Source organism: Myiozetetes cayanensis, unplaced genomic scaffold (genome assembly GCF_022539395.1).
Source record: "Myiozetetes cayanensis isolate MyiCay16 unplaced genomic scaffold, myiCay2020 scf14, whole genome shotgun sequence".
In the NCBI taxonomy this organism is placed as follows: Eukaryota; Metazoa; Chordata; class Aves; order Passeriformes; family Tyrannidae; genus Myiozetetes; species Myiozetetes cayanensis.
Window position 1 is genome coordinate 5,821,508 of NW_026087048.1, and position 23,438 is coordinate 5,844,945.

At 39.3% G+C, this 23,438-nt stretch overlaps 1 protein-coding gene across 8 annotated transcripts in view; it reads left to right on the forward strand.

Annotated features, from left to right (window-relative positions):
• The window catches only part of THSD4 (thrombospondin type 1 domain containing 4), a 414,123-nt gene that overhangs the window by 68,779 nt on the left and 321,906 nt on the right, over positions 1-23,438 (forward strand). For all 8 annotated transcript variants that reach the window (XR_007628159.1, XR_007628157.1, XR_007628158.1 and 5 more), the window contains one exon: positions 499-601. Coding sequence is in view for 4 of the 8 variants with exons in the window: in XM_050309833.1 (XP_050165790.1) it covers positions 499-601 (103 nt within the window). In the remaining 4 variants the exon portion in view is untranslated. The remainder of the gene's footprint in view (positions 1-498; positions 602-23,438) is intronic.

The window sequence follows — 23,438 nt, forward strand, 5'->3', positions numbered from 1 at the left end:
TATGGAGATACAAAAGGAAAAGCGGTAGCATGGTATTGAAGCATAGGATGAGAATGAGAAGCTGGTGTGGACAGCTTTCAGAAAGTTAAGGAAGCACGTATGTTAAGTGTTTCAACTCTGTTGAATCTGAGCCCAAAAAATTAATGATGAAAAATATGAGGCTGTTATGGAAAGGAAATAATTCTCATCTAATTTATTGACTTCATCTTGAAATGTTTTCTTGTTGCCGAGGAAAACAACAGCTTAATAAAAGCCTTACTTTTTTTTTTTTTTTTTTAAATAGAACCGTTACTCCATTTACTGTACAAATTCATTTTCTTCTACAGGCACTTTTGATACTGTTACTTAAAAGTACACTGTTTTAAAGACAAGGAGTCTCCTGATATTCATCTGGATTAGAATTTTGCAATGCCTTCATTAACCTTCTAAAGTTAATTAATAGGAAGGCAATAATAACTTTGGTGTTGATTATAATGTGACTTTTTTTTATCTAAACAGATGTGTCCTGAAAGCAGCAGAAATATTAGAGAGGTGCAATGTGCATCATACAATAACAAGCCATTTATGGGTCGATTTTATGAATGGGAACCTTTTGCAGAAGGTAAGGGAAGACAACTTGGTTTTGCATGATTATACAGATTGTGTTTTGGAAAGGCAGATCTGATTTTTACTCAGTGGAAGCCATGGGGATTTGACTGGTTTGATTCTTGCTCATTTTCCTCTATTTGTGTGCTACATTTATTCATGGGTAGACAATTAGATAATCTCACATCAGTATTTCTTATATTTTACAGGAATGAAAGCATGTAAGTCCTAATTTGACTAGTATACCATCAGCTCAGTATAGTGGTGCAACACTATTCAGCTACTATGCTGTTAACTAAATTCTTTTTTTCTGTATTTACTTGTGATGACAAAGGCTCAGTATGGCTCCATTTCAGTAAATGGAGGGGTTTTTTTAAACCAGGTTGGCACCTAACTTGTAGTGTTTATACATTCACATTAGGACTCTCTGTCAAATTTGGATTTTCTAATTATATGGCTGGGATGGTGACTGTGTGAAGGATACCTGTGCTATGGACTTCTCCAGCTGCATGTTGGACTGATTGTCTTGTAACACAAAGCAGCAGCAGCTCTAATAGTGCTCTGCCACCCCTCTGGAGTCCTAATCCTTGGATGATAAAGTCTCAGTCAGAGAACATGGTTTGTAAAATATTTGTTTTGTTTGTCTCTTTGTACACAAGAGCTGGGCCCACTGCCTCATATGAGGTAAATAATTAATTTTTCAAATATGCTTTTGGATTCTCAGGAATTTAGTTTGTCTTTTTGTTTTAAATTACATTTTTAAAAGTTACTTTTCACAAAACTTCAAAGACCAAAAAGGATTTGTGCACAGAGGAACAGCTGAGCTGTCTTTGTGATTCTGAGGCCGTTCTGTTTGATGTGTCTCCTCCCAGCGGAGGCACTTGAAAATTTGAAAGTACAGGATTTAGGCCCATCTACTTATCCTTGCTACATTTCAGAAGACAAAGTGAAAGGAAGATTATTACCTGTATTTTTTAAGTGTCTCTTGAGTACAGCTTTTATTGTCTTCTGTGTAAGTAGTCACGTGTAATACAATGCACACGGTTAAGCAGGAGTAATGCCATGGCTTACAGTGTCTTACAGTCAGTGTGCAGAGATTTCTCTTTGCTGGAAGGTGTCATTACTGCTCTGTGTATGTTTTACCTTCCTTCAGTCCTTAACTCATCATGCTGAGTCCCTTTCCCAACTCCAAGAGGGATGCAAAGTAAGAGACTTGGGAAAGGAATGAGGAAGCTTCTTTCATAGTGGAGGGATTCTACCTGGTTCTCATATTTTTATTCCTCTTCCCTTCATGCTGATAGGTTTGGAAGGAGAAAAGGGTGATAGTTACTGGTGATTTTTTGCAGCTAATAAACTGAGATGAGGTCTATCCTGCAGTCTAGAGCCTGATACTAAATTTTGAAGTGAAAGCAGTGGGAAGTGCATCTGTGCAGGGCTTCAGCTGGAAGAGCATATGTTGCTGTCACTGAGTTGCTTCTGGGGACTGAGAGAACCCCTTGCTGGACCGCATTCCGTGGCTTCTGTGCTTTGCCTCATTACACAGAGGCAAAATGCCTGTTTTGCAGCAATAAAGACCCTTCCAAAGATGTGCTGAAGGAAATATTAGAAGTAATTGTTAATTTACTTTTCAGAGAACTCAAAAAGTGTTGCAAATGTGTGAAGTTCCTTTTTCCTCTACTCTGATATGTACACTTCTGTGGGTCCTTAGGATGCTGACATGCTCTCTGTAGTTCCTTTAGATGAACAGCTTTGATCCACAATTGATGTTACCCATTTTTACACCGATCAGTGCAGATTAAGGTAGATTGGTATCTATCTCCTAGTTGATCTGATAATGTTTGTTTCTAATGTGGCTAAGCCTCAGTCCTCATTGTATCTGTTGCTGGTGTAGTGAACTCTTCCAGAGCTACACCCCTTTACCTCAAATTATGAACATCAGTATATATTTACTGTTTTTTTTAGTTAAAGTCATGTTTGACTTTGTGAAGTTGCCCAAAAGGAAGTTTCAGAGCTGTACAACTCTGGCATTTTGTACCATACTTTTAGGCACACAAAAGAGTTTGGTAGCCCAGCAAGCATGTGGCTGAAGGCATGTTCTGCAGGCACCGTGACTTCTACGAGATGGCCCCGAAGACTTATGATGTATTAGCTTTGGTGCATCCCTTTTCAAACTGCTGTTGACAGGACACACCCAATGCTGAGCCAGCTCAGCCCACCTCCATCTCCTTGCTGCCTACACAGCAGCTTAGACTCACTCTGTCTTGTGCCCAGAAAGATGAATCGGGGGATTTAAAACATGCCCAAATCATTTCCTTTTCCCTCCCCTGCATAGCACAGCTTGCTCTTAATGTTTATATTGGATCAATAAAGGCAGCTAAACTCTAATTCACAACCCTATTAATTCACAACCCTATCCTGATGGTGAGTTAAGTGTAATTATTGTTGTTTTTAAAAAATGCACATATTTTTATTTCTCCTTTATTCAGATTGGTGCAGCTGCATTTCTAACCAGTTTTATCTGCTGCTGCTCCAACACAAACTTTTGTCTTTATTAAAAAAGTCATACTGAGGGGACTATAAACTGTATGAACTTAGAGTATTTAATGAAAAAACCCTAGTTTGTGTTGGAGAACCTATAGTATATGATAACTCTAAGGGCAGGATTTGAGAGGAAGGGTAGAGTTGTGACAGAGGGAAAACATCACAGTGACATAAAACCTGTGAGGAAGTTTAAATCTACTGAACTAATAACTGATAATTGAACTCTTTAATTTGAACTCTTAAGTTCATATAACTTTCTTTTTTAATTGTGATGAAAAATCCAAAACCTTTTGATGGCTGGATGAAAAGAATCCATTAAAAGGATAACACCTTTTGGATAGTTGGAAAGGGTAACTTGGAGGGCATCTGATCACAGGAGCCTCTCGTAGTGAGGAATGACTACATTTGTTGAGAGGGGGGAGACAACTGCAGATTTTTTGTCAGAAATTCTGTGTAAGGTTAAAGATAAAATAAAGTCCTTTCTAGAAGAATCTCTGTCTCATATTTGATGTTCAGAAGGATACCTGGATAGCCTTAAGTATCCAAAATACATTATCAAATACAGTATTTTCAAATCAACAACCACAAAAAAATCCTAACTGACTTTTGCTTTGAATTATGTTTGAAACTGTCAGCCAGGCACGTGTAGTTACACAGTGTTTGTGCAGCAGTCTCAGCCCTGGGTTTGTGTTCCAGCAGCTGAGTCTCCCCTGTTCAGGCACAGGTCCCTGCACAGGGAGGGCACCGTGGCTCTTCTCTGCAGGTGTGGGGTCCTGCAGGGACAGGGGCCTTTCCCAGCCTGTGCTGCTCTGTGGAGTGGGGACCAGCCAGGGCAGCTGATTTGCCCCCTTCCCTCGCAGTAAAAGCAATGCAGACTTTTCATGGAAATTATTTTATTTGGTTTTGTTTTATTTTTCTACCATTTTGTTATTCTAGAGCAAAATTTTAATGGGAAATTTTCTAAAATGTGGACTTGACCAAGCGTTTCCTCTGAATGATGTTTTTGTTTGCTTTCTGTTGTAAATCAGCTCTAGTTTCAGTGCTCTCCTTCCGGGTGAATGCACTTGTTTGCAGGGCAGGACACTTATTTACTGACATTGCAGTGACAGAGGGAACCCTGGCTGTTTCCAGTATGGGTGTGATTTCAGATGGGTGGCTGTGACTTGTGTTAGAGCTCACTGAACATTTGCTTATAAAGGGAATAAGGAATGGGGACGTGGCTCAAGGATCATCATACAGATGATCTGTCTGTACAGATGATTTAGTTCCACTTGGTAGAGTCAAGATGTCCTTGGCTTAAAATACCGTGTGAAGCCAGATGAGTTTCTAAGAACAGAGCCATGCTCAGATCTTCAGAGCTGTTTAAAGAGCTTGTTACTGGAAGCTGCAGGGCCGTGCAGGGTGTGTGGAGAGGCCCCCACTCCTGCTGTCAGCCAGGGCTGGCATGAGGGCAGTGCCTTCACCTGCGCCAGGGCTCAGGGTCAGCCAGCACAGGTGAGCTCTGGCACTGAGGAGGATCCCTGGAAGGCCTGGCAGAGTTTGGTTCCTTCTAATTGCCAGGTCTGGCTTCCTCTTACAACTTCTCTGTGTCTTTCTGTTTGATTGCTGAGAGACAGGAGTTGTATGGAGCCCACACACCACATGGCTCTTTGGAGCAGTTTTCCAGTCAGGCTGAGTTTCAACTGGGGTGAAAATTCCTGTAGCTGAAAGCAGCAGCAGCATATATAGAATGGCACTAATATCAGTGCTATATTTTTTGTGGGAAAAAATTTGACCCAAGTGTCCCCCAGTATCATTGTTGCCAAACTCAATTCCTGATGGGCACCATAATGAGTGATTCAAAATCAGCTGGGGTGAAAGGTGCTGAAAGGCACCAGGTATCAGCACCCAGCCTTGTGGCAGGCTGAGTGGGCAATTTCATCTGGCTTCTCTTGAAATCTGTCAGAATCCAAACTCTGAATGGGTGGAAGGGTATTTGGTCTGCATGGTTTTCATGCTGGACTTCATGGTACTCTTTCTCCAAAGTGACTTTCATGTCAGTGCTCCAACCTGAAGCCTGTGTTGTGTTCAGAGGAGAACTCACTGTACAGGTAGATCTGTGCATGCTGTAAAATCATTTTTTGTATTATTTTGTTTTAAAAGCCTTCTAATAACTTGGCTTCTAGCGATAGATGTCTGCCAGCTACAGCTGTGATAAATATAAGCTCTGAAGAAAATGAAATTTATAACTTCCACAGGTGTTCAGCAAATAGTGCTACTTTAATACTTTGTGTCAGGTAAGAGGCATTTATGAGTTAGACTGAATCAGTCCTGGTGTTAGGATGGAGACTGAAGACTAATGCAGAGCTGATACATTTATTGATTTGTGTTTTTTCATGCTGGATTTGTAACAATAGATTTCACTGATTTTGAATGACAAAATAGCTTCTCCTAACACATCAAAATATAGTGGTCCAACTTAAGATATTAAGTTGCTAAGAAACTTCTCTAGTCTGCTGGCAATTGATGGTGCTGAAGGCACTTAATGAGCTCTGATTAAATAATTATAAAACTTGGTCAGGTGCTGAGAGGTTCAAGTAGCATTAATTACCCAGGAGCCAGAGAGGACTGGTTGCAGAGAGGAGTTGCAGGGAGTGCAGTTACCAGGACAAGGCAGACACTACCTGTGGATCCCGAACAGCCCAGCTGTGGGCACAGGGCAGTTATGCTGAATGTGTCAGGTTTGGGAGGTTGTGGCTCGTTTTCTGGGCTTTATTCAGACAGGGGTGTGAGGCTTTTGAGGTAAACCATTTATTCACTTCTGAAGTCTCATCCACAAGATGTTTTGTGGAGTATTTTCCATTCAGCAGTGGATCAGCAGAAGTCATCCACCAGAAGCAGCAAACCTCAGGACATCCCTTTTGGAGGTGTTCTTAAGTCTGCTAAATGAGTATGAGAATTCTGACGAGTAACACTTCTCTTATGTTTTCAGATTTCTAGGTGTTGCTTCTCAGTTTTCTGTTATTACATGTGGCAGTTTATAGCTACCAAATATGCACAGATAATTTGACAGTATGTTTTGGGGCCAGAGATGAATGTGGCCTATTGGCTGTTGTGTAATGTTGCAAGTAAATGAGTATTCTGGGCCAAGCTTGAATATCTTATGTTTGCTTTCAGTGGTTTAGTGTGTTTTTTCTTCTTCTGTTGGAATTGTGAGTTATGTGTATAAACAAATTATAGATATATGTTGTTTAAATGCATGTTATTAGTGCAAGCATTCGTTCAGTGTCCATTGTTGTATTTCATTGCATGTTATAGAAAGCCATTCTAGAAATGTTGGTGAAGTTTGATATATCCACAGAACCATAATTTTTGTGTCTGGTTAACTGGAAGTGGAGCTTCAGTTTAAAGTAGTAAGTAATTCCTGCATAGGATTAGTCAGGTGTATCCTGAAAGCCTGTGATTTCTTGGATAGAGGAGTGCAGTCCTTGAGAACCAAAGGTAACATAGTCCCAGGTTATTAATGCTTAGCCTTTCCTGATTTGGGTGTGACATTGCCTGTGGCTCACAATATGCTGTGCTGGACTAGATTCTCTTAGCTTTGTGTGCAATAGTTTGACAAACTAATATTTTCACCCAAAGGACAAGAGGTCATCTTATTGCTTTATTTATACTTTGTCAAGTAACTTACTTCTAGTTAGTGAACATCCAGATACATGTATATACCATGTGTGTATATATACCACATACACTGTGGATATATACACAGCATCTCTAGAAATAACCCAGCTGTGTTGCAGTTCACTCAGCTGCAAGGTGTTATCTTCAACGAGGCAGCTGCTTGAAGTCTTCATTTCTCGTTGCAGCAGATCATACTTCTCTGCCTCTCTTTTGCCTTCCACCTATTAGAAATCTTCTTCATTGCTTTTATTCCATTTGGTGGCTGGTTGTTCTTGAACAATGTCCCTTAATTGCATGCACTCTATTTTTTGTGTCTTTTGTTTGTTTGTTTGTTTGTTTTTCCTGTTTTATGTGAAATGCTGTGGACAGATCCATCAAAGAGGCAACAGACAGTTTTGGGAAATTTGAAATGTAATGAGTAGATGGTGTTTGTTGATTAGCTACAACTCAAATACTGCACACTTCACTAAGATACATATAAGATAAAACATCCTGAAGCATATGCCTAAAATTACTGACAAGAGCTTAGGAACTACAGGCATACCATTCCTCTTGAATTCTGATGGAACATGAGCTCTGATTTCCTTTAGACTCATTGACAATCCTGTCCCAGGCAGTGAGGTATCCATTTTTCACACACTACCAAAAATTCTATTTAATTTTTAACTGAAAGCTTTTTGAAATGTTGCTGACTTATGAGACTAGAATTTATTCAAATGCAGTAGAATAAGAAGTTCACTTCTACTTTGTTCCTTTCTTCCCTCTTTATTTATTCCTGCTTTGTGAATGGACCACAAGAGAAAGCAGATGGAAGTTTGCAAAGCTTTAAAAGTATGGCTGTGCTAAAGTATCTGAGGCATTTCTTTGACTTCATCTATAAATCTGCTTCCTGAACATCTGCTGTGTTGAGCTTGACCTGGAAATTGTAAATACCCTGTGTATTATTGACATATGTAACTACTTCTATAGAAAGCTTTAATAAAAAAATTGCTTAGATATTTATATGTATGGAAACCTAGTGCTTCCACATGGCAGCTTACCTTTTATAGTTACACTTTCTGTATAATTTTATTAATATACGTATTTTGATATGTATTTGTAAAAAGCTTAGTGGTATTAGATCCTGGCTTTTACCTGTGATTCTGTGGTTGGTTACAATTCAAATAACAATGTGTATGTATTTGTAACTATCCTATTTTAAACAGGGACCACACTGATGGCTGAAACGAGGCATTTCCCTGTATTGGATTACATGCACCACATGTAATGTTCCTAATTCATTGTGCATACCTTAATTTGCTTACTTTTCTACTTGCTGCTTGGAGGGCAAAATGGGTTAAGAGTGTGAGAGCAAGAAATTGTGGGTGTTTATAAGTGGACACCTGGATGAGCCTTGTGGTGGTTTTAATCTAAGCCTTCCTTGGTTACCAGTTTGTAACCAAGGAAGAGGCAGTGTTCCCAGTATTCCATACGATTTTTACGTAAATCGGGGTATAAATAAAATAGGAAGAGAGGCCTTCACTCTCTTCTCTTCCGGTAAGGTTTGGGAACAGTGAGTCCCTGCGTTAATCTCGCTTATCTAAGGCTGAGGCCTGCAGTGTCTGCTGGCCTGCCACGTGGGGGTTGAGAGAGTGCTGGCTGTGTCTGCCAATCCTGCTTTTCTAAGGGATGTGGTGAAATTTGTTTCAGTAGTTATTTTACTAATTCTCGGATTTGATTACGTATATCTGCTCAGTGTCCCTTTTTTTGTCTCCTTTTGTTCCTTTTCCCCTTTCCCTATCCCTTCAGGGAGTGTTTGGATTCCTTTTTGCTGTGTACATAGCATCTTAACTGTAATATACATCATATATGTATATTTTTTATATAACTAACTTGATTTTTGGCTTCTTCAATTTACATAGTTTTTTTTCCTTTGCCCTGAAGGAAGAAGGGAAGAAAAAGGGAGAGACTACTACTGGAGTTTAGGCATTTAGCAGGGAGCCAAGTCCGAACCATCACAAGCCTCAAGAACTGGAAATAGTTGTCAGCACCTTTAGGAAAATGGGAAATGACATCTGACAAACCTTATCATTCAGCAAGAAATTCAGGACACTCTGAAGTGTAGTGGAAGTTAAATCATCTAAACAGAATGTATATTTTAGACAGGAAAAGAAGAGAAAGAAGGAGCTGACAAGCCATATCTATCCTAATCTTACAGGGCTTAGACAAGTTTGGTCTGGCTTTGCTGGAGGAGAAACTGTCTTCTGTGTCCAGGTGATCACTGTTTACTGTGGTACTTTAGGGTATCTGACCTGTCTGGTTACAGTAACTGTGAGTTGTGTAAACAGCTCAGAAAGAATTATGCCCTCATTTCAAACCACACTTACGAGTTCTTTTGTGGCAGCAGAAAGTTAAGAATGGATGTTGTGGCTTTCAGGCTCAGATGTAGAAACAAAATTGTATCCAGATTGTGTGGAAATGAAGATTCTTAGGCTAGGGAAGAATGTAGAACGAAGATTTGGTATTTGTGAGGCAAGTGTAGAAATGAGTGGCATAGTTCGTTTTAAGCCTACTTTGATAAAATTTGTCTGTTTTACCTACTGGTGTCCCTTGAAACAAGATGCAGAAATGAATTTAAAAGAACCCCACACCATCCTATAAAATGGAATAAGTGGAATACTTTGATCTGCAAAACCCAACCTACTGTTATTAAGCACTTAGTATCTTTATCACAACTTTCTCACTGCCTGACGTAGATGTCAAACAAAGTCTGTAATAAGCAGGGCTACAAGAGCCAACAGTATATGACCTCATGCAATTGGTAACAGTCCATATATATATATTCCTTACATATCTTCATGTGTCTAGTGGCTGTGAAGAACAGTCTGGAACTTGCTGCAAGTGGAAAACTGAGGACTTGGATCCCTTTGATTTGGGGATCAGACTGGGTTGTGTAAAGGTGGAATGGAATACCTTAGAAGCGGAGTCCTACTAGGGGTCAGAGGGTGTGGTTATGGATGTGATTAATCAGGAGTGAAAATTAGCTGAGAGGAAGGTTTCCTTAAACTAACATATTCTAGGAATGTAACCGGCCCAGGCAATTTCAGGGGTTGATCTCCATCTTTTCTGTGTCCTCTGTTTTGGATCCTATGCCAAGCAGAACTTTTTTAGAGGCAAATCCTCTGCTATGTATGAATAAAAAATAATGCTGGTTTTCTTTTCCATCAGTTCTAGCAAGGGTTATGTGGTGACCTATAATCCTACCCAGTGGTAGGACTATAATATTTTGGAATCTCCATTTCAATTTGTAGCATCCAGTCCTTTTGTATGTTGGATTTGTCAAGATAAGGGAAAGAACAGGGGGACGGACAAATGAAGATCTTGACTATCTTATCAAAAGGAAGCTTTTTAGTGCTGTTGCATTGGCATGGTTACTGTATACAAGTGCATCTGTAGAATAAGTGCTTTGGGATGTTTTAGTCTCTTTTAGCTGATACTGTTGTACCTGGGAAAAGCACTCCATTAAGCTTCAGAGACAAAAAATTTCACTCCAAAAATCTGTCTTTCCTGTTGGATCAAAATGTTGACTTCTGTTGACTTCTTTATAGCAAATCACCAGTGTGAGGAGGGCATCCTTTCATTATTCCTTGCTCATTACCAAAAATGAGTCTTGATCTGAATTCTCCTAAATCAGCTGTGTTTGGTGGTAGATTCCTTTTGTAGCAGAGCCATGCAGGATCAGATGCTCTGAACAGATGTATTTTATAGCTTCACAATGAAACTATTTTGTACAAGTTCTATGATTGTAGTGCTGGCAGTCCTTGTCATGCAGATCTGCACAACCAGTTCTCGTAGTGGAATGATGAGAAGGGGGGAGAACTTTGGGTTCACAGCGGTTTGCACAAACCCCAGAGATGCTGCCATATCTCCCAGATCCATGAAATAGTCTGGAGAATAAAATGGAGCTGCAAGGTCAAGCCTGTGACCTCCTGTGACATCTGCTAACTTTGGGGATTATCAATCAAACAGGGCAGCAATTAAGCAAAAGATTATAAACATGTGTTCCATTTCTCTGGTTAAATGCATGAAATATTTATTCAACATATTTCTTGTACAATTTGCAATTTTAAAAATCAAGTATGTATTCTTGATTTTAAATACTTTCCTCTGTGCAGTGTGGGTTGGTTAACCTAGAAGGCAAAAATGGAAAAATGCTTGGTGAATGTTCTTTTCATGTTTAAAAAGAAGTGAACAACTGAACCATAGGGAGGAAATACATACAGTGAGTTTGAGGAGGAAACTAGAAAAGGACTCCCTACTAAAAAATATTTAGCAAAAGCTGCCTTGGATTTTCAAAATTACTATCTTTGCCTCAGTTTATATGTAGAAATAGTTTTTGTTGATTCAATTATGCATTATTAGGGGTTTTAAATAGTTTTCTAGTATTTTCCGTGTGATTGATTTTGGAAAAGCTTTCCCATTTATCTATTCCAGCCAAGAGCAATTATCCTAATGTGGTGCTGCATGTGTAGCAGGCTGCAGAGCTCCCAGGCAGGTTGCTGCTGAAGTTAAAGAAAGGCAACATAACTTTTTATAGGTCCTGATGGTATAAGAATTGTTCAGGTTAGCATGAGTTTTTCCCATTCACTTCAGTGGCTTTTAGATGAGGTAATTTAGAAGAAAATTCCATACGTAACTAAAAAAGTGAACAGACCCCATGTCTGATCCTTCAAAACTTTGTTGCAGGCTGATAACATCCAGATTTCTGTGTGTTCAGAGAATTGGTGGGTTCATAATTCCATGGAGGTGCAGAGTCCACTTGTAGCCTCTGCTCTGTCCAAAGATTCAAGGAGCTGTTGCCAAGTCTGGGCACGGTTCTGTTGGGTAAGTGTCCAAGCAGGGACACATTAATGTGGGGTTAAGATTTCTCTTTTGTTCTGGGAAGAATTACAAGTACACAAAGAAGGGGTTGTGGACCATCTCAGAGACTAAAGTACTTTCCTTCTTCCCCCCTTCCTAAAATATTTGTCTTTAGTTTTACTGTATGTGTTCCTGAGCAATTAAAATTGTGACTATAAATGAGATATTTATGGTACTGTTGAACCTTTTAAGTATTAACAGTTGTCCTAAGAAAGTCCAAGCAGTTGTGTATTCCTAGTTCAAAAACCCTCCAAACATAGAAGTAACTCTTGGAGAAATGAACTATAAAAGAGGTCCTAGTAAATACAGACTCTTTCCCATCTACCTCAAAAGACTGATTTCTTATGAGTATTTTATTATATTGAAAAAATTATATATTAAGACACTTTTCATTTATGCTTTGTTCATTTTGAGCCTGTTCCAGTCTCAGCTGATACAATAGAAAAAAATAACTGTAACTTCAGAGGGAGTCAACTGTGAATCTAAACAATTATGTTCACGGTTTCCATTGGTGTACTTAAGAATTAGTTATGCACACACTCAGTAGAAGAACTTGCACTAGCACTTTCTGGAATATTTAGGTGCAGAATTCTATTTTCTTAAGTGATTTGTATGGCATTAAGTGGATTGTAGAAATTAACACCTGCATACTGTAAAGGTAGATATGCAAGTTCTGGTTCCACTAAAATTTCTGTATTTTACCTGATTCTTTCTAAATCTTTGAGCTTTAACTATACAATTTTTGAAACTGAAGTTTGGGTCAGTGTGCAGGTGCAGCAAGAGCTTTGATCATAGTTATTGATTGCAGTGTGGTGTGAGTTCACAAGTCACAAGTTGTGGCTGGCTGGAAAGTTTAGGAAGCCTGCTCAGCTACAGAAGATGATGTGTTTCAGATCTGACAAGTCAGCTGCTGCTGTGCTTTGCTAGTAGGTGTTTGACATTGAAACGTGGTGTAGGGCACTTAAAGCATGAGCAATTTTTACCCAAACCAGGAGATCTAAGCTCCCTCAGATAAGGCCATAATTGCAGGGTTAGCAGTTGAAGGGATGCCTGGATTGCTTCTGGAGGGGCTGTCCCAGCATCTGCCTCTGAGCTGCAGCTGGTGAAGTTTCAGCCCTGCTCATGAGCTCCTGCTGTTTAATAAATACACCTCTGGAAATATCCTACCTGGCAATGTCCATGCTTTTAGCCTGTGACAAACACAAGGTAAAAATCATTTGCTTAAGCCTGTCTTATTCTGATAAAACCCCTTTCTGTGGGATATGAGGAAGAAGGCTTTATCTTTTGTGGTATAAGACAAAAGCCTGTGAGGTTAGTCCCTGTGGCTTGAGCTCAGTGCTGAGACTCACCAATCTCAGTGTTAGTCTGAAGTCACTGCGCAGGACCTAAAGAGTGGGAGGAGGGATGGGAGGTTGTAAGGGTAAACTGCTACAGAGGGTTCAAAAGGATTAAGATTAGAACCTATTTTTTAATGTGGCATTCCTTTAAGAGCCCTCGGATTGACAATTTCCAGCTTCATCTCCTGGGATTTCAAAGGAGCACAGAGTTCATAGCTCTCACTGATGGCTCTGTTTGCTAGAAAAATGAGGTTACTTATTAATATGAATGTGGTGACTGTGCTGCACATTATTATTTAAGTATTGGCATTCCTTTGTATCTGGAGTGTTCTGTTAATGTTTTGAATGGAGGTTTTTGGTAGTGGTGAGTGTTGTGAAGGAAACTAAAAGGATTTTGCCAATTTATCCAGCATAAGTAGTTGGACTGGCATTTATATATGCTTGATATTCCTTCTTGTTATGATGAATTACTATTTTCAAAGCAAGGAAACTCTTACCCACTGTGAAGGAAAAGCTTATAATATGGATGAACATCAGAAGAAAGATTCCCAGTGGTAGTATATAAAATGAAAAGCAGAACTGGTTCTATTGTGCTCTGTTTCCATTAGACAGTCTTGGAAGTTTTATAAGCATGGCGCATAATAAATATCCAAGCCACAGTTTGAGGTTTTTTACAAAGGACAGACAATTCTTGCTAATGTTTTTCTGAATCAGTCCGCACTCTTACACCCAGATTGATACAAATCTCTGGTGTTTGTCCACAGAGTCAACTTGTGAATTTGTTAATATGCTTTCCATATTGCACTGTATAACTCTGAATTTCAATCCAAATGCCACAAATTTCAAATTAAGTTTGAAAGAGCCAAAGAAACTGTGCATTAAGTTTGCTCATATGCCTACAAAGAGAGGAGATCTGCTCCTGAATAATTTTGGTCAGAGGTCTAAAAATACCGAGGTGCAACACACTGTGGTTGGTCCTGCTGCAATGGTACAGAGATCCCTCTGGAGAGACATCACAAAGAGCCAGTTGTTTGGAGCCATTGCACCACTGAGGTGGATATCGAGTATAAAAACAGAGACAGACCTCAAGAAGTTGACCTTGATCTTTTTTTCAAATGTAATAATATGAGTCTGGTGACATCATCAGATCTGAAAAGTAATGTAGACTTTTACTATATTTTCTTTTCATTGCTCCAGTATAAATGTAACCCAGTGTATGTAAAATGCATTACAGCAAATCCACAAGCAATTTCCTTTACTGTAACAAATACTGAATCTCATTAGAGCAAAACAAGCCACCAGTTATGTCACAGAACATCTGCTTAATAATTTCAAGTTCCTCTAACTATGCTGCCAAAACAGATAAAAAGTCAACATCTAGTCCATTACTTTGATCAACTGAAGTAGTAGAATTATAAATAATGCCCCAAATGCAGCTCTGGTGAAAGGCAGAGTAGTGCTGTTGGCCCTGTGCTCGGGGCTCTGACTGGTGGGGAGGTGGCACAAGGCACTGGGACTGGTATCCTGAGGGAGGGCAGGGTGGGATGCACAACTTTCTGGCTTGCACAGATTTCCCAACAGTGAGGAATTTAATTAATCTTTCTGTGTCCAGATCCTGACTGTAAAATTCAGTTCAAAATGCCCTTTTTATATCTCATGTTTTTTCTGTAATGCATATGAGGTGCTTTAACATTACTGACAAGAGCTAAAGCATCCTTAAACAAACAGCAGGTCAGTGTTCATGTAAAATGTGGCATGAGTTGTAATGATGTTTTTTATTTGTCTGCTCTGTATGTCTTAAGGTTAGGGTCACATTTTGTTGTTACAGTGTTAACATCTTGACTACTTGTGTTCATTCCAAGTTTGAACAAAAACTGAAAATGGGAAAAATTTCCAGGAATACAAAACAATTTTAGGTATCAAATTATTTGGGAGCAGTATTGCCAAGACTTAAAAAAAGATTGCAGTATTATTTACGTTTTAATTTTTCTAAAATTTCAATGACATAAAATGTTTCGGCATTGAAATGAAACAAAGAAGTGGAAATTAGTTTGATTTTCCTATCTCTGTTTTCAACAAAACAAGCATATTCTGGAGAAAATTTCAGTTTGCATGAAATTTAATTTTTGAAACAATGGGGAAAATGTCATTTGAATGACTCTGCTGTATTTGTTACCAGATTGGGAAATACAGTGAAAATATAATCTATAAACAATGCTCCAAAATGCAAGATCTGAAATTATAATTTCCATGTGAAATTGTCATTTCCCTGTGCAATTATCGTTGTGCAAGAGCCAAGTGAAGTTCCTTCAGTGAATAACAATGTTGTTACCCCATCCCATTGTATGGCAGTGAGCAGTGCCTTTCTGGTGGTATGTTTTTGTTGTTAGTTTTTTGTGGTGGTGTTTTCATTACAAACTTTCAAAGCCCAGTCAGTCACACCTTGAACTCCCTTTCAGATCGTCGCCTGGTTATCCTCTCTGCCATGTGCCTTTTGTGAAACCTGAATGTGAGTTTGGTTTCTTCTGCTTTTACAGTATGTTGACACTTGCATAATTGCTTTAGCTGGTCAGAAATGATAGAAGAGTCACAAGGAATTCAGAAAAAACCCTGAAGGGACTGTTACATTTTTCTGGGATGTCATTTTCCCTCTTGCCTCTCAATATCCATTAGTGCACTGAGAGAAAGATACACTCTGAAGTGAGTCTGACACCGTTTGATATTAGAAAGTTGAAGATAGTTTTTTTTGAAGATACAGCTTTCAACTGCCTCAGATTTGTATAAAAATAATAAAAAAAAGGTTTTGAACTTAGGTAATTTTGGAGGTGTGTCAACTAACTGTGGGTAAGACATTCTGCTTTACTTGCAAAGGGCAAGATTCTGTGGAAGATATCTGCATTGTTAGCATGGCGAGATTGGAAAATATTGGGATACCTCATCTTAAAATCTTGATTTTTCTCTTTTCATTGTAACTGCACCATTAAGTTTGAGAAATGTCAAGTTTCCATTATGAAATTTTATCATGGAAACATTAAATTACTTCTGGGCATGATGCTTTGTGTGAATACATAAAACTTAAAATTAAATAAAGATATGCATGGAGACAAAAGAATACAGAACTTTTCAAAGAAATCTGCAAGCAACTGTGCTATTGAAAAGCAATTACTATGGTAATTGAAGTGTTGCACTAGTGAATTAGAGTCCAAAAACCAGAAGAGAAACAAACCCCACTGTGTTTTCCTATCATAATAATTGTTGGCTGAGGTAATCGGATACAGTGGGAAGATAGGAACATCCCTTTGCTTTGGGAAGGCTGAGTGCACTGACAGGAGTCCTTGGTAGAGCTCAGCCCCAGTGTGCCCTGCAGGTGGGACCGGGAGGGTTTGGTTAAGTACAGATCTCTTAGTTTGGGCTGGTCAAACCCAGCTCAGGACTGCAGCAGTTCCTGGCTCTGGATGTTAAGGGCATAAGCAGAAAAAGCTACATTGTTTCACTGTTCTTCCACTGCAAGAATGTAACTAATGGCATTAATTAGGGTGTGGAGAGTCAAATTACTCTGGTTCTGAAGGATATGTCATAGTTCATCTGGACAAATGCACATCCTGAAGGTTTCAGCTGCACAAGCTGTGCCACACAGATGACTAAGTAATCACACTAGACCTTTTCAAGGATATAATAGCCATAAATCTTTGGATCTGATGTTAGGAGGAAATGCTGGAATAAACACTGGCATTTGGAGCATTACCTTTGAATTCATTGTTCAACTTTTGCTGTGTCACAGAAAGGGAAAACGAACAATAAGAAACAAAAGTGTTTGTGGTTTTTTTTTTTTTTTTTTTTACTCCTTATGCCCGTAGCATAGAGGGATATCTGGGTTTTGAAAGGATCTTTTCATGAGGTTCTGTGACTGTGTTGTCCTTAGGGCCAAAGCAGCTCAGACCTACATTATAAAACGTATCATTGCCAGAGCCACAGACAGTATATAGACAATACTTAGTATAATCCTGAACTTCACTCATTTCCAAGAGATTCTTGAATATGGCCAAGTCATTTTAAAGGAAAAGAAGCCTGATTCTGAACAGAAATTGTCACAGAGAAGCAAAAATACCAGCCACTTTCTTATTCCTTGCTTTTTATACAGCATGGTTAGATCTCCTGTCTGGACACAGATTGGCAAACTCAGTTGTGGTGTAAATGGGATTTGATTCAGGAAGGCAACTGGTTTTACTTGACCAGCCAGAGCCAGTACTGACTGTGGCAGTTGAAGCAGGTCAGGAGTATCCTTTTTGTACCCTTTTCCTCCTTAGACCAATGTTTGAGACAATGACCTGCTGCCCGAGCTTTTGCTACAGGGCCATTGTTTCTCACCACAGGAGCAGTGGTTGCCATGGGGTTTGAAGAACACAATTCCCAGTGCTCATCCATTAATCAAATCTGAATTTTAGCAGCAAACATGTAGAATAAATGTTAATTTTATCTCAATGAATATATAGAACATTAATAGGGAAAAGAGTCAAAAAAAGATGTGATTAGCCTAATTTATCCATTTTTGTTTTCATTACATATTTAGAACTAGATTTTCTGCATTTAAATGGTCTTAATTCTCCTTGAGAAAGTTTTCCATTATTTAACAATCTTGCTGTCAAGTGGGGTTTTTTGGGGGTTTGGTTTTTTTTTTTTCCTTTTTTTTTGGTTGGTTGGTTGGTTTTTGGTTTGTTTTTTGTGAGTTAGGTTCTGGGCTTGGTTTTGAGGGTTTTGTTTTGATTTTACTTGATCTAAACGTCATATCAACATTACTGAACATTCTTAATCCCTTTTTACATACTTTATGTTGCCTGACCTACTTATACTGTAAATGTTTAGCTTAAGAATAATTGGAAGGAAAGCCTGGTTATTTCTTTCATCATTTTCAAAAGGAGTAAGTGGTCTAAGCCTTCAAAAAATTTGGCTTTCTGTTATAATAATAATAATGGCCAGTCTTCGCGAGCGAAGATCCGGGGAAGGTCTTTCCACCTTCCAGCCTGCGCATTGGATTTTTTAGGTGAGACACAGTGTGCGCGGAACTGAGCCCACCCTTTAATCCTAAGGTTCATCTGCCGGGGCCAAGCGAGCTTGGACGGTGGCAGCGAGGTCCTTAGGACGTAGGTGGGTTGCCTTTAAGGGCTAACGAGCCTCACCTGCCCGGGAGTGGCCCTGACCGGGAATCGAACCTGGGTCTCCGCGGTGATAGCGCGGCGCCTTTACCACTAGACCACCAGGGGCTGCCGGCTTTCTGTAGTGCCTGTTTATAAGCTTTCAGTGTTGGTTCTCTAGCACCATGGTTAGAGCAGATACTGCAGAGCAACATAGGTTACTTTTTGCTCGATAGATTGAATTTTTTCTTACTTATCCTTCTTTTATACAGACAATCCTAGTCCTTTCTATTTCAAATACAAAGGCATATCCTGGAGCTAATTTACCCACAGGTGAATTGGGCAGGGCCAGCCAGCTTCCCACATGTTTGTACAGCCCAGCAAATGCATTTCACTGTCACCTGATTTACAAACAATTGTTATGGAAGTTAACATTTCTTATCACGTTTTATAAGCAACAAGCTGTATAAAGTATTAACAGTTTGTCTTCAGGTTGAAAATATTGTTTATGTGCTGCATTCTGTAACAGTTGGGGAATTCTTCAGTAAAACAGGTGAGGCTGAGACAGAGGAAATGAGATCCTGGGGCTGTGCATGACACTATTCCTGCTGCTGCTCTATGGCCTTGAGGAAGGTTTAAATCTCCTGTTAACCTTTGACATTATTCTTCAGGAAATTTTGGGGTTCGGAATGAGCTTTAAATACAGGAGTGCTTTTGGCCCTTTTCCTGACACACACTGCTCTGTGAATTCAGCTCTGGCTCATCCACTAGCAGCATTGATTCTGTATTTTTGCCACTACTACCCCAGCCACGGAAATTACTGAAGTTTTCAAGGACAATACATGTTGTTTTACAAATGAAATAATAGGAATGGTGGGTTAGCCTTGAAGAACTGCAGAATTCAGTTCAAGTCATAATGAAAAATATGGTGAAAGACTTAAAAAAAAAATTTAAAATTCAAAACCAGGTTAACTATCTGACTTGGCAAGTCCTATGAATGCTGCCTAATGCATACAGACTCTTGTAGACAAAACTGTTTGCACAAATAAGCTTTTACTTTTATTCTTACATATTGATATTCACTCTGATGAAGTGTACCTCTAATCTGTTTATCTGAGCTTCATTTTCATGGCATGAGTGTTTACAAAGAGACAAAAATAAACAGTTATCAGTACTCACCACTGAAATATGTTCTTTAGTGTACTGAACTGTGCACAAGCAGATTTTAAAACTGTGTCCAAGCCTAACAGCAGTTAATCATATCTTATTTATGCACAGTTAAATCCACCCCACCATTTAATTGAGGAATTGTGTGGTGTTTGTACATGAAGGAAATGCTTGATGTTTGTATAGCATATATTATATATTCTAACTGTTGATAGGTTTATGATTTATGAAACTGTACTGCAATACATATTAAGGTATTTATTGCAGCATTTAAATCACTGCTATATTCAATAAATTACTGCAATTTGCAATTATTTCACTAAGTATTTATTGAATAATTGCTTATTGAAATATTTATTGTATCCCCATGAAAGTGGACATTTTGATGACCAGAGCACTGTTTAGGTTGTTGTCCCAGTTTAAATGAGATAAGGGTCTTTTGCTGAGGATGGATTAGGAGGAAAAGATCCAAATTTCTCTTTCTAAGCAATTATAAATCCAAAATTAAGAGTCTTCGATTGACAGAAAAACAAATTATGGAAAAGGGAAAATAACAACCCTTTATTAAAAGGTATGTGTGTATTAACAGGAACACGAAAAAAACCAAGTACAATAACTAAGCAATACTCCTATACCCACCAATAATCCCCTTCAAGAACAAATCGATAAACTGGCAAAAGGAAAATTAAATAGTTCAATTTCTTGCACCCTTTGGTGCAGTTCCAACCACAGTCAGCAGGGGGCACCGTCGGGTCACTGGAGATGCAAAATTTGTAATGTCCTGTACCATTCACCAGGAGGCGCTGTTGGGTCACTGGAGGTGTAGAACTTGTAGTGTCCTATAGTAGTCACCAGGTGGCGCTGTTGGATCACTGGAGGAGCAGAACTTGTAATGTCCAGTGCCCGTCACCAGGCGGCGCTGAGGGATCCTTAGTTGCCACCAGGTGGGTTGGAGGAAAGGGAAAAAAACAACACTTCCCAGGGTATATAGGAGAAAGAACAAAAAAACTCGATTCCCCTTCTCTTCCCACACTGGAAAAAAAGGGGGGGAGAGGGGAAGGAAAAAAACCAGCAATAAAACAGAAAGTTCTCCCAGTGGAAGAAAACTCATGAACTTCAGCTGGTTAGGATTAGTTCTAAGCAGGGCCTGCAGCCAGCAACAGCTGAGAAGAGAACAGCAGCAAACTCCCCTCTGACAAGAAGAAAGAAGAAACCAGGCAGCTCTGCAGCTTGCAGCAGGTCCTCCCCTCACCGGCACACACCCACCACACACCAGCCCCCCACTACTCCTCCCCCTTCGTTGTCAAGGAGACTAATCTTGGCCATTAGTGGACTCAGCCGATTCCTTTGTTCAACTGATGGCCCATATACAGAGCACACACACACACACACACACACGGCAGGGGGAAGGGAAAGAAAAATTCCTTACTAAAATCAGAACTATGACAGCTGTATATTGATCACAGTTACTGCTGGTTGTTGAATTTGGAAGGCCAAGTGAAGGCAGCATATGTTCTGTGCTTGTATTAATCTAATCTAGTTAGCGTGGACATCAGCTGCAGGGAAAATACTATGGCCTGAGGACTTGTTTATGTTGGCAACTGGCACCTACACCTACACCATAGACAGCTTAAAATATGCATACATTTGTCTTCTCAGCTGCTTCTAATCATATTAGCAGGACTGATACTCTTGTCCATGCCAGAGGGGATCCCTGTGCTCCCGGTTAAAGCCTCTCCAGAGCTGTGCAGGGCAGGGACCTGGCTTACAAATAGAGATTTGAAAGCAGGTGTTAAGTTTTCAAAGGAGAAAAGACTGTGTTGTTAAGAGCAAATCCTGGTTTCAAAAGCATTCTTCTACTGTCTAGGATATTGGATCTCTTGAGATAAGGTTCAAGTAATTGTGAAAACATGGATATCCTAGGCATATCCTGCTGTTATCAAAGGGCCACTTTATTAATGCTCCTGTTTGGCTGATTATTCTTCTGTGTTTCTTTTTCTATGAATTGCACTCAGGCCTGTTGCTTCTGAGACTATTGCCTCCTATCAGTTTTTTGAGCTAGACTTGGCAAGAGGACAAATAAATAATATGCTGTTTCCTAAAAGGCCTTTTTTCTAGGATTATTCATGGTAATCTTTCTTGTGAGTGTCTGTGTCCTGAGGGGCCCCTACATTTATATCCCTACAGAGAGACTTCAGTAACAGCAGTAATTGCCTTACTGTACCTTACTTGACTTTAGCCATGGTTCATGTAACACACCCTGTGTGTTTAACCAGTTTATAACATAGGAACTGTACTACAGTAGAGTATAATTCTCAAATATTAGACATCTTCTTCCAGGGCCAGTGCAAATAAGCAGACACTGAAGGAGCAGGTCAGCAAAATATTTGGGTACCTGGGAAGCCATTAGAAAATAAAAATATTCGTATTCTTTTAACTTCACAGATTGAGACTTCCATGATGTAGAAAATATTTATCCTTAAGGTGCGAAAGTTTTGGGTCTTTAACATTTGTCTCAGTGATTATCTGCATACAATATCTGAAAAAATGTTTCTCAGCCATGAGTTCATCTGACTGTCTTCTTCATGAAGAGTAGAAATTGAGCCTTCATGTCTAACAAGAACATGTAATCTGTAAAATATAAATTAATCTATTTTAAAATAATGTTACTTAAATGTGTTTGAAGGTTTGTGTAGAACAAAGAATCCAATTTGAAAAATTAAGTGTTGTTTGGAAATAGATTAATTCTTAATTTTTAAAATTATTAATTCAAACTATGATGGGAATTTCCTGTTTTCTTTTATCTATTTTAAAAAGTCCAATGTAGAGCTGTGTTCCTCATTTTAGCACAGAATAATTTCTGCATAAAGCAGTACTATAGTGACATTGGCTTTGTCTACATGCACTGGGAACGTGAATTTTGGTGGAGAGAACAGGTGATGTTGAGGATCCAATATTTGTAGTGTATGCATATGGGGAATTGTTCTCTGTGTCAGCTGTGGTCTAATCCCGTGAACTAAATGCAATTTATCAGAAGGGGTCTTCCAGGTTAATGTAACCTGAAAGGAATCCAGTTTGCTTGCTTAGGGCTTGCTTGGCGGGATGAACTAACAGTGGTTAGTAGGGATTTTGGGAGGGAATTTTTCATCAAAAGCAAATTCCTTATGCAAAGTAGAATTATAATGTAGATATGTGTGTTTTATTTGTTAGCATTTGAAAATGTCCAGATGTCAGTGAAGACTCACAATTTCAGAAGTTCACTCTCAGGTGGGTTTCCTGGATAAAATGAAGCTCAGTTGGCAGAGATGTGAGGCCCCAGCTCAAGCTCTGGCCCGTGTCCAGGGAAGGTGCTGCTCCCCTGGGCCTGAGGAGATGTGCTGTGGCAATGGCAATTCCCAATGACAGCTGCAAACAAAGTGAATAAGCTGTTGGGAGATCATCCAGAAAGACCTTTGCCTTTGGTCACTGTGGAGGCCAATGTTGTCATAGAGAGTAAAGAACATTACTGAAATACAAACCTCTGCACGTGCACAGCTGCCTCTTTGTGCTGCCTCTTCAACAGGGATAGAGAGTCAAGGGCAGTTAAAAAAAATGAGTGAATTAAATGTACTGGGCTGGCACAGGAGGCCTCTCTGCAAGCTGGTGTGAGAGAAGCACAGAGCTGTGCTGAGGTGTCCAGCCTGCCTAATCTGTGCCTTCTCTGGTAAACAAAGAAAAATACAGTGATGCTGATATATGCCAGTTATTTAATGAAGTTTCATCTGGCTTAGAGAAAAGGAAAGCAAGAAATATGTAATATAACAAATCTGGTTAAAACCATTTGAATTTGACATTTTCTTCAGTTTTCTAGTAAAATATTTTCAAATATTTTGAATTGAAAGGTAGGGAAATACTGTGGGTTATGTGAAAGCCTGAGCCCTTGTTGGAAGGTGAGTTCACTTGAAGAGTTGTTGATTTTGTTTTTACGGATGCAGGTCAGTCACAGCTCCTAGATTCAGGGGATTTGTCTACTGTAAAGGAAGAGTTGTAGCATCCAAATCAAAACTTACTCCTGGAAAGTCTTCAGAACTGAGAAGATGCCTTACTTTGCTACTGACAGATACACCAATGCTGTATT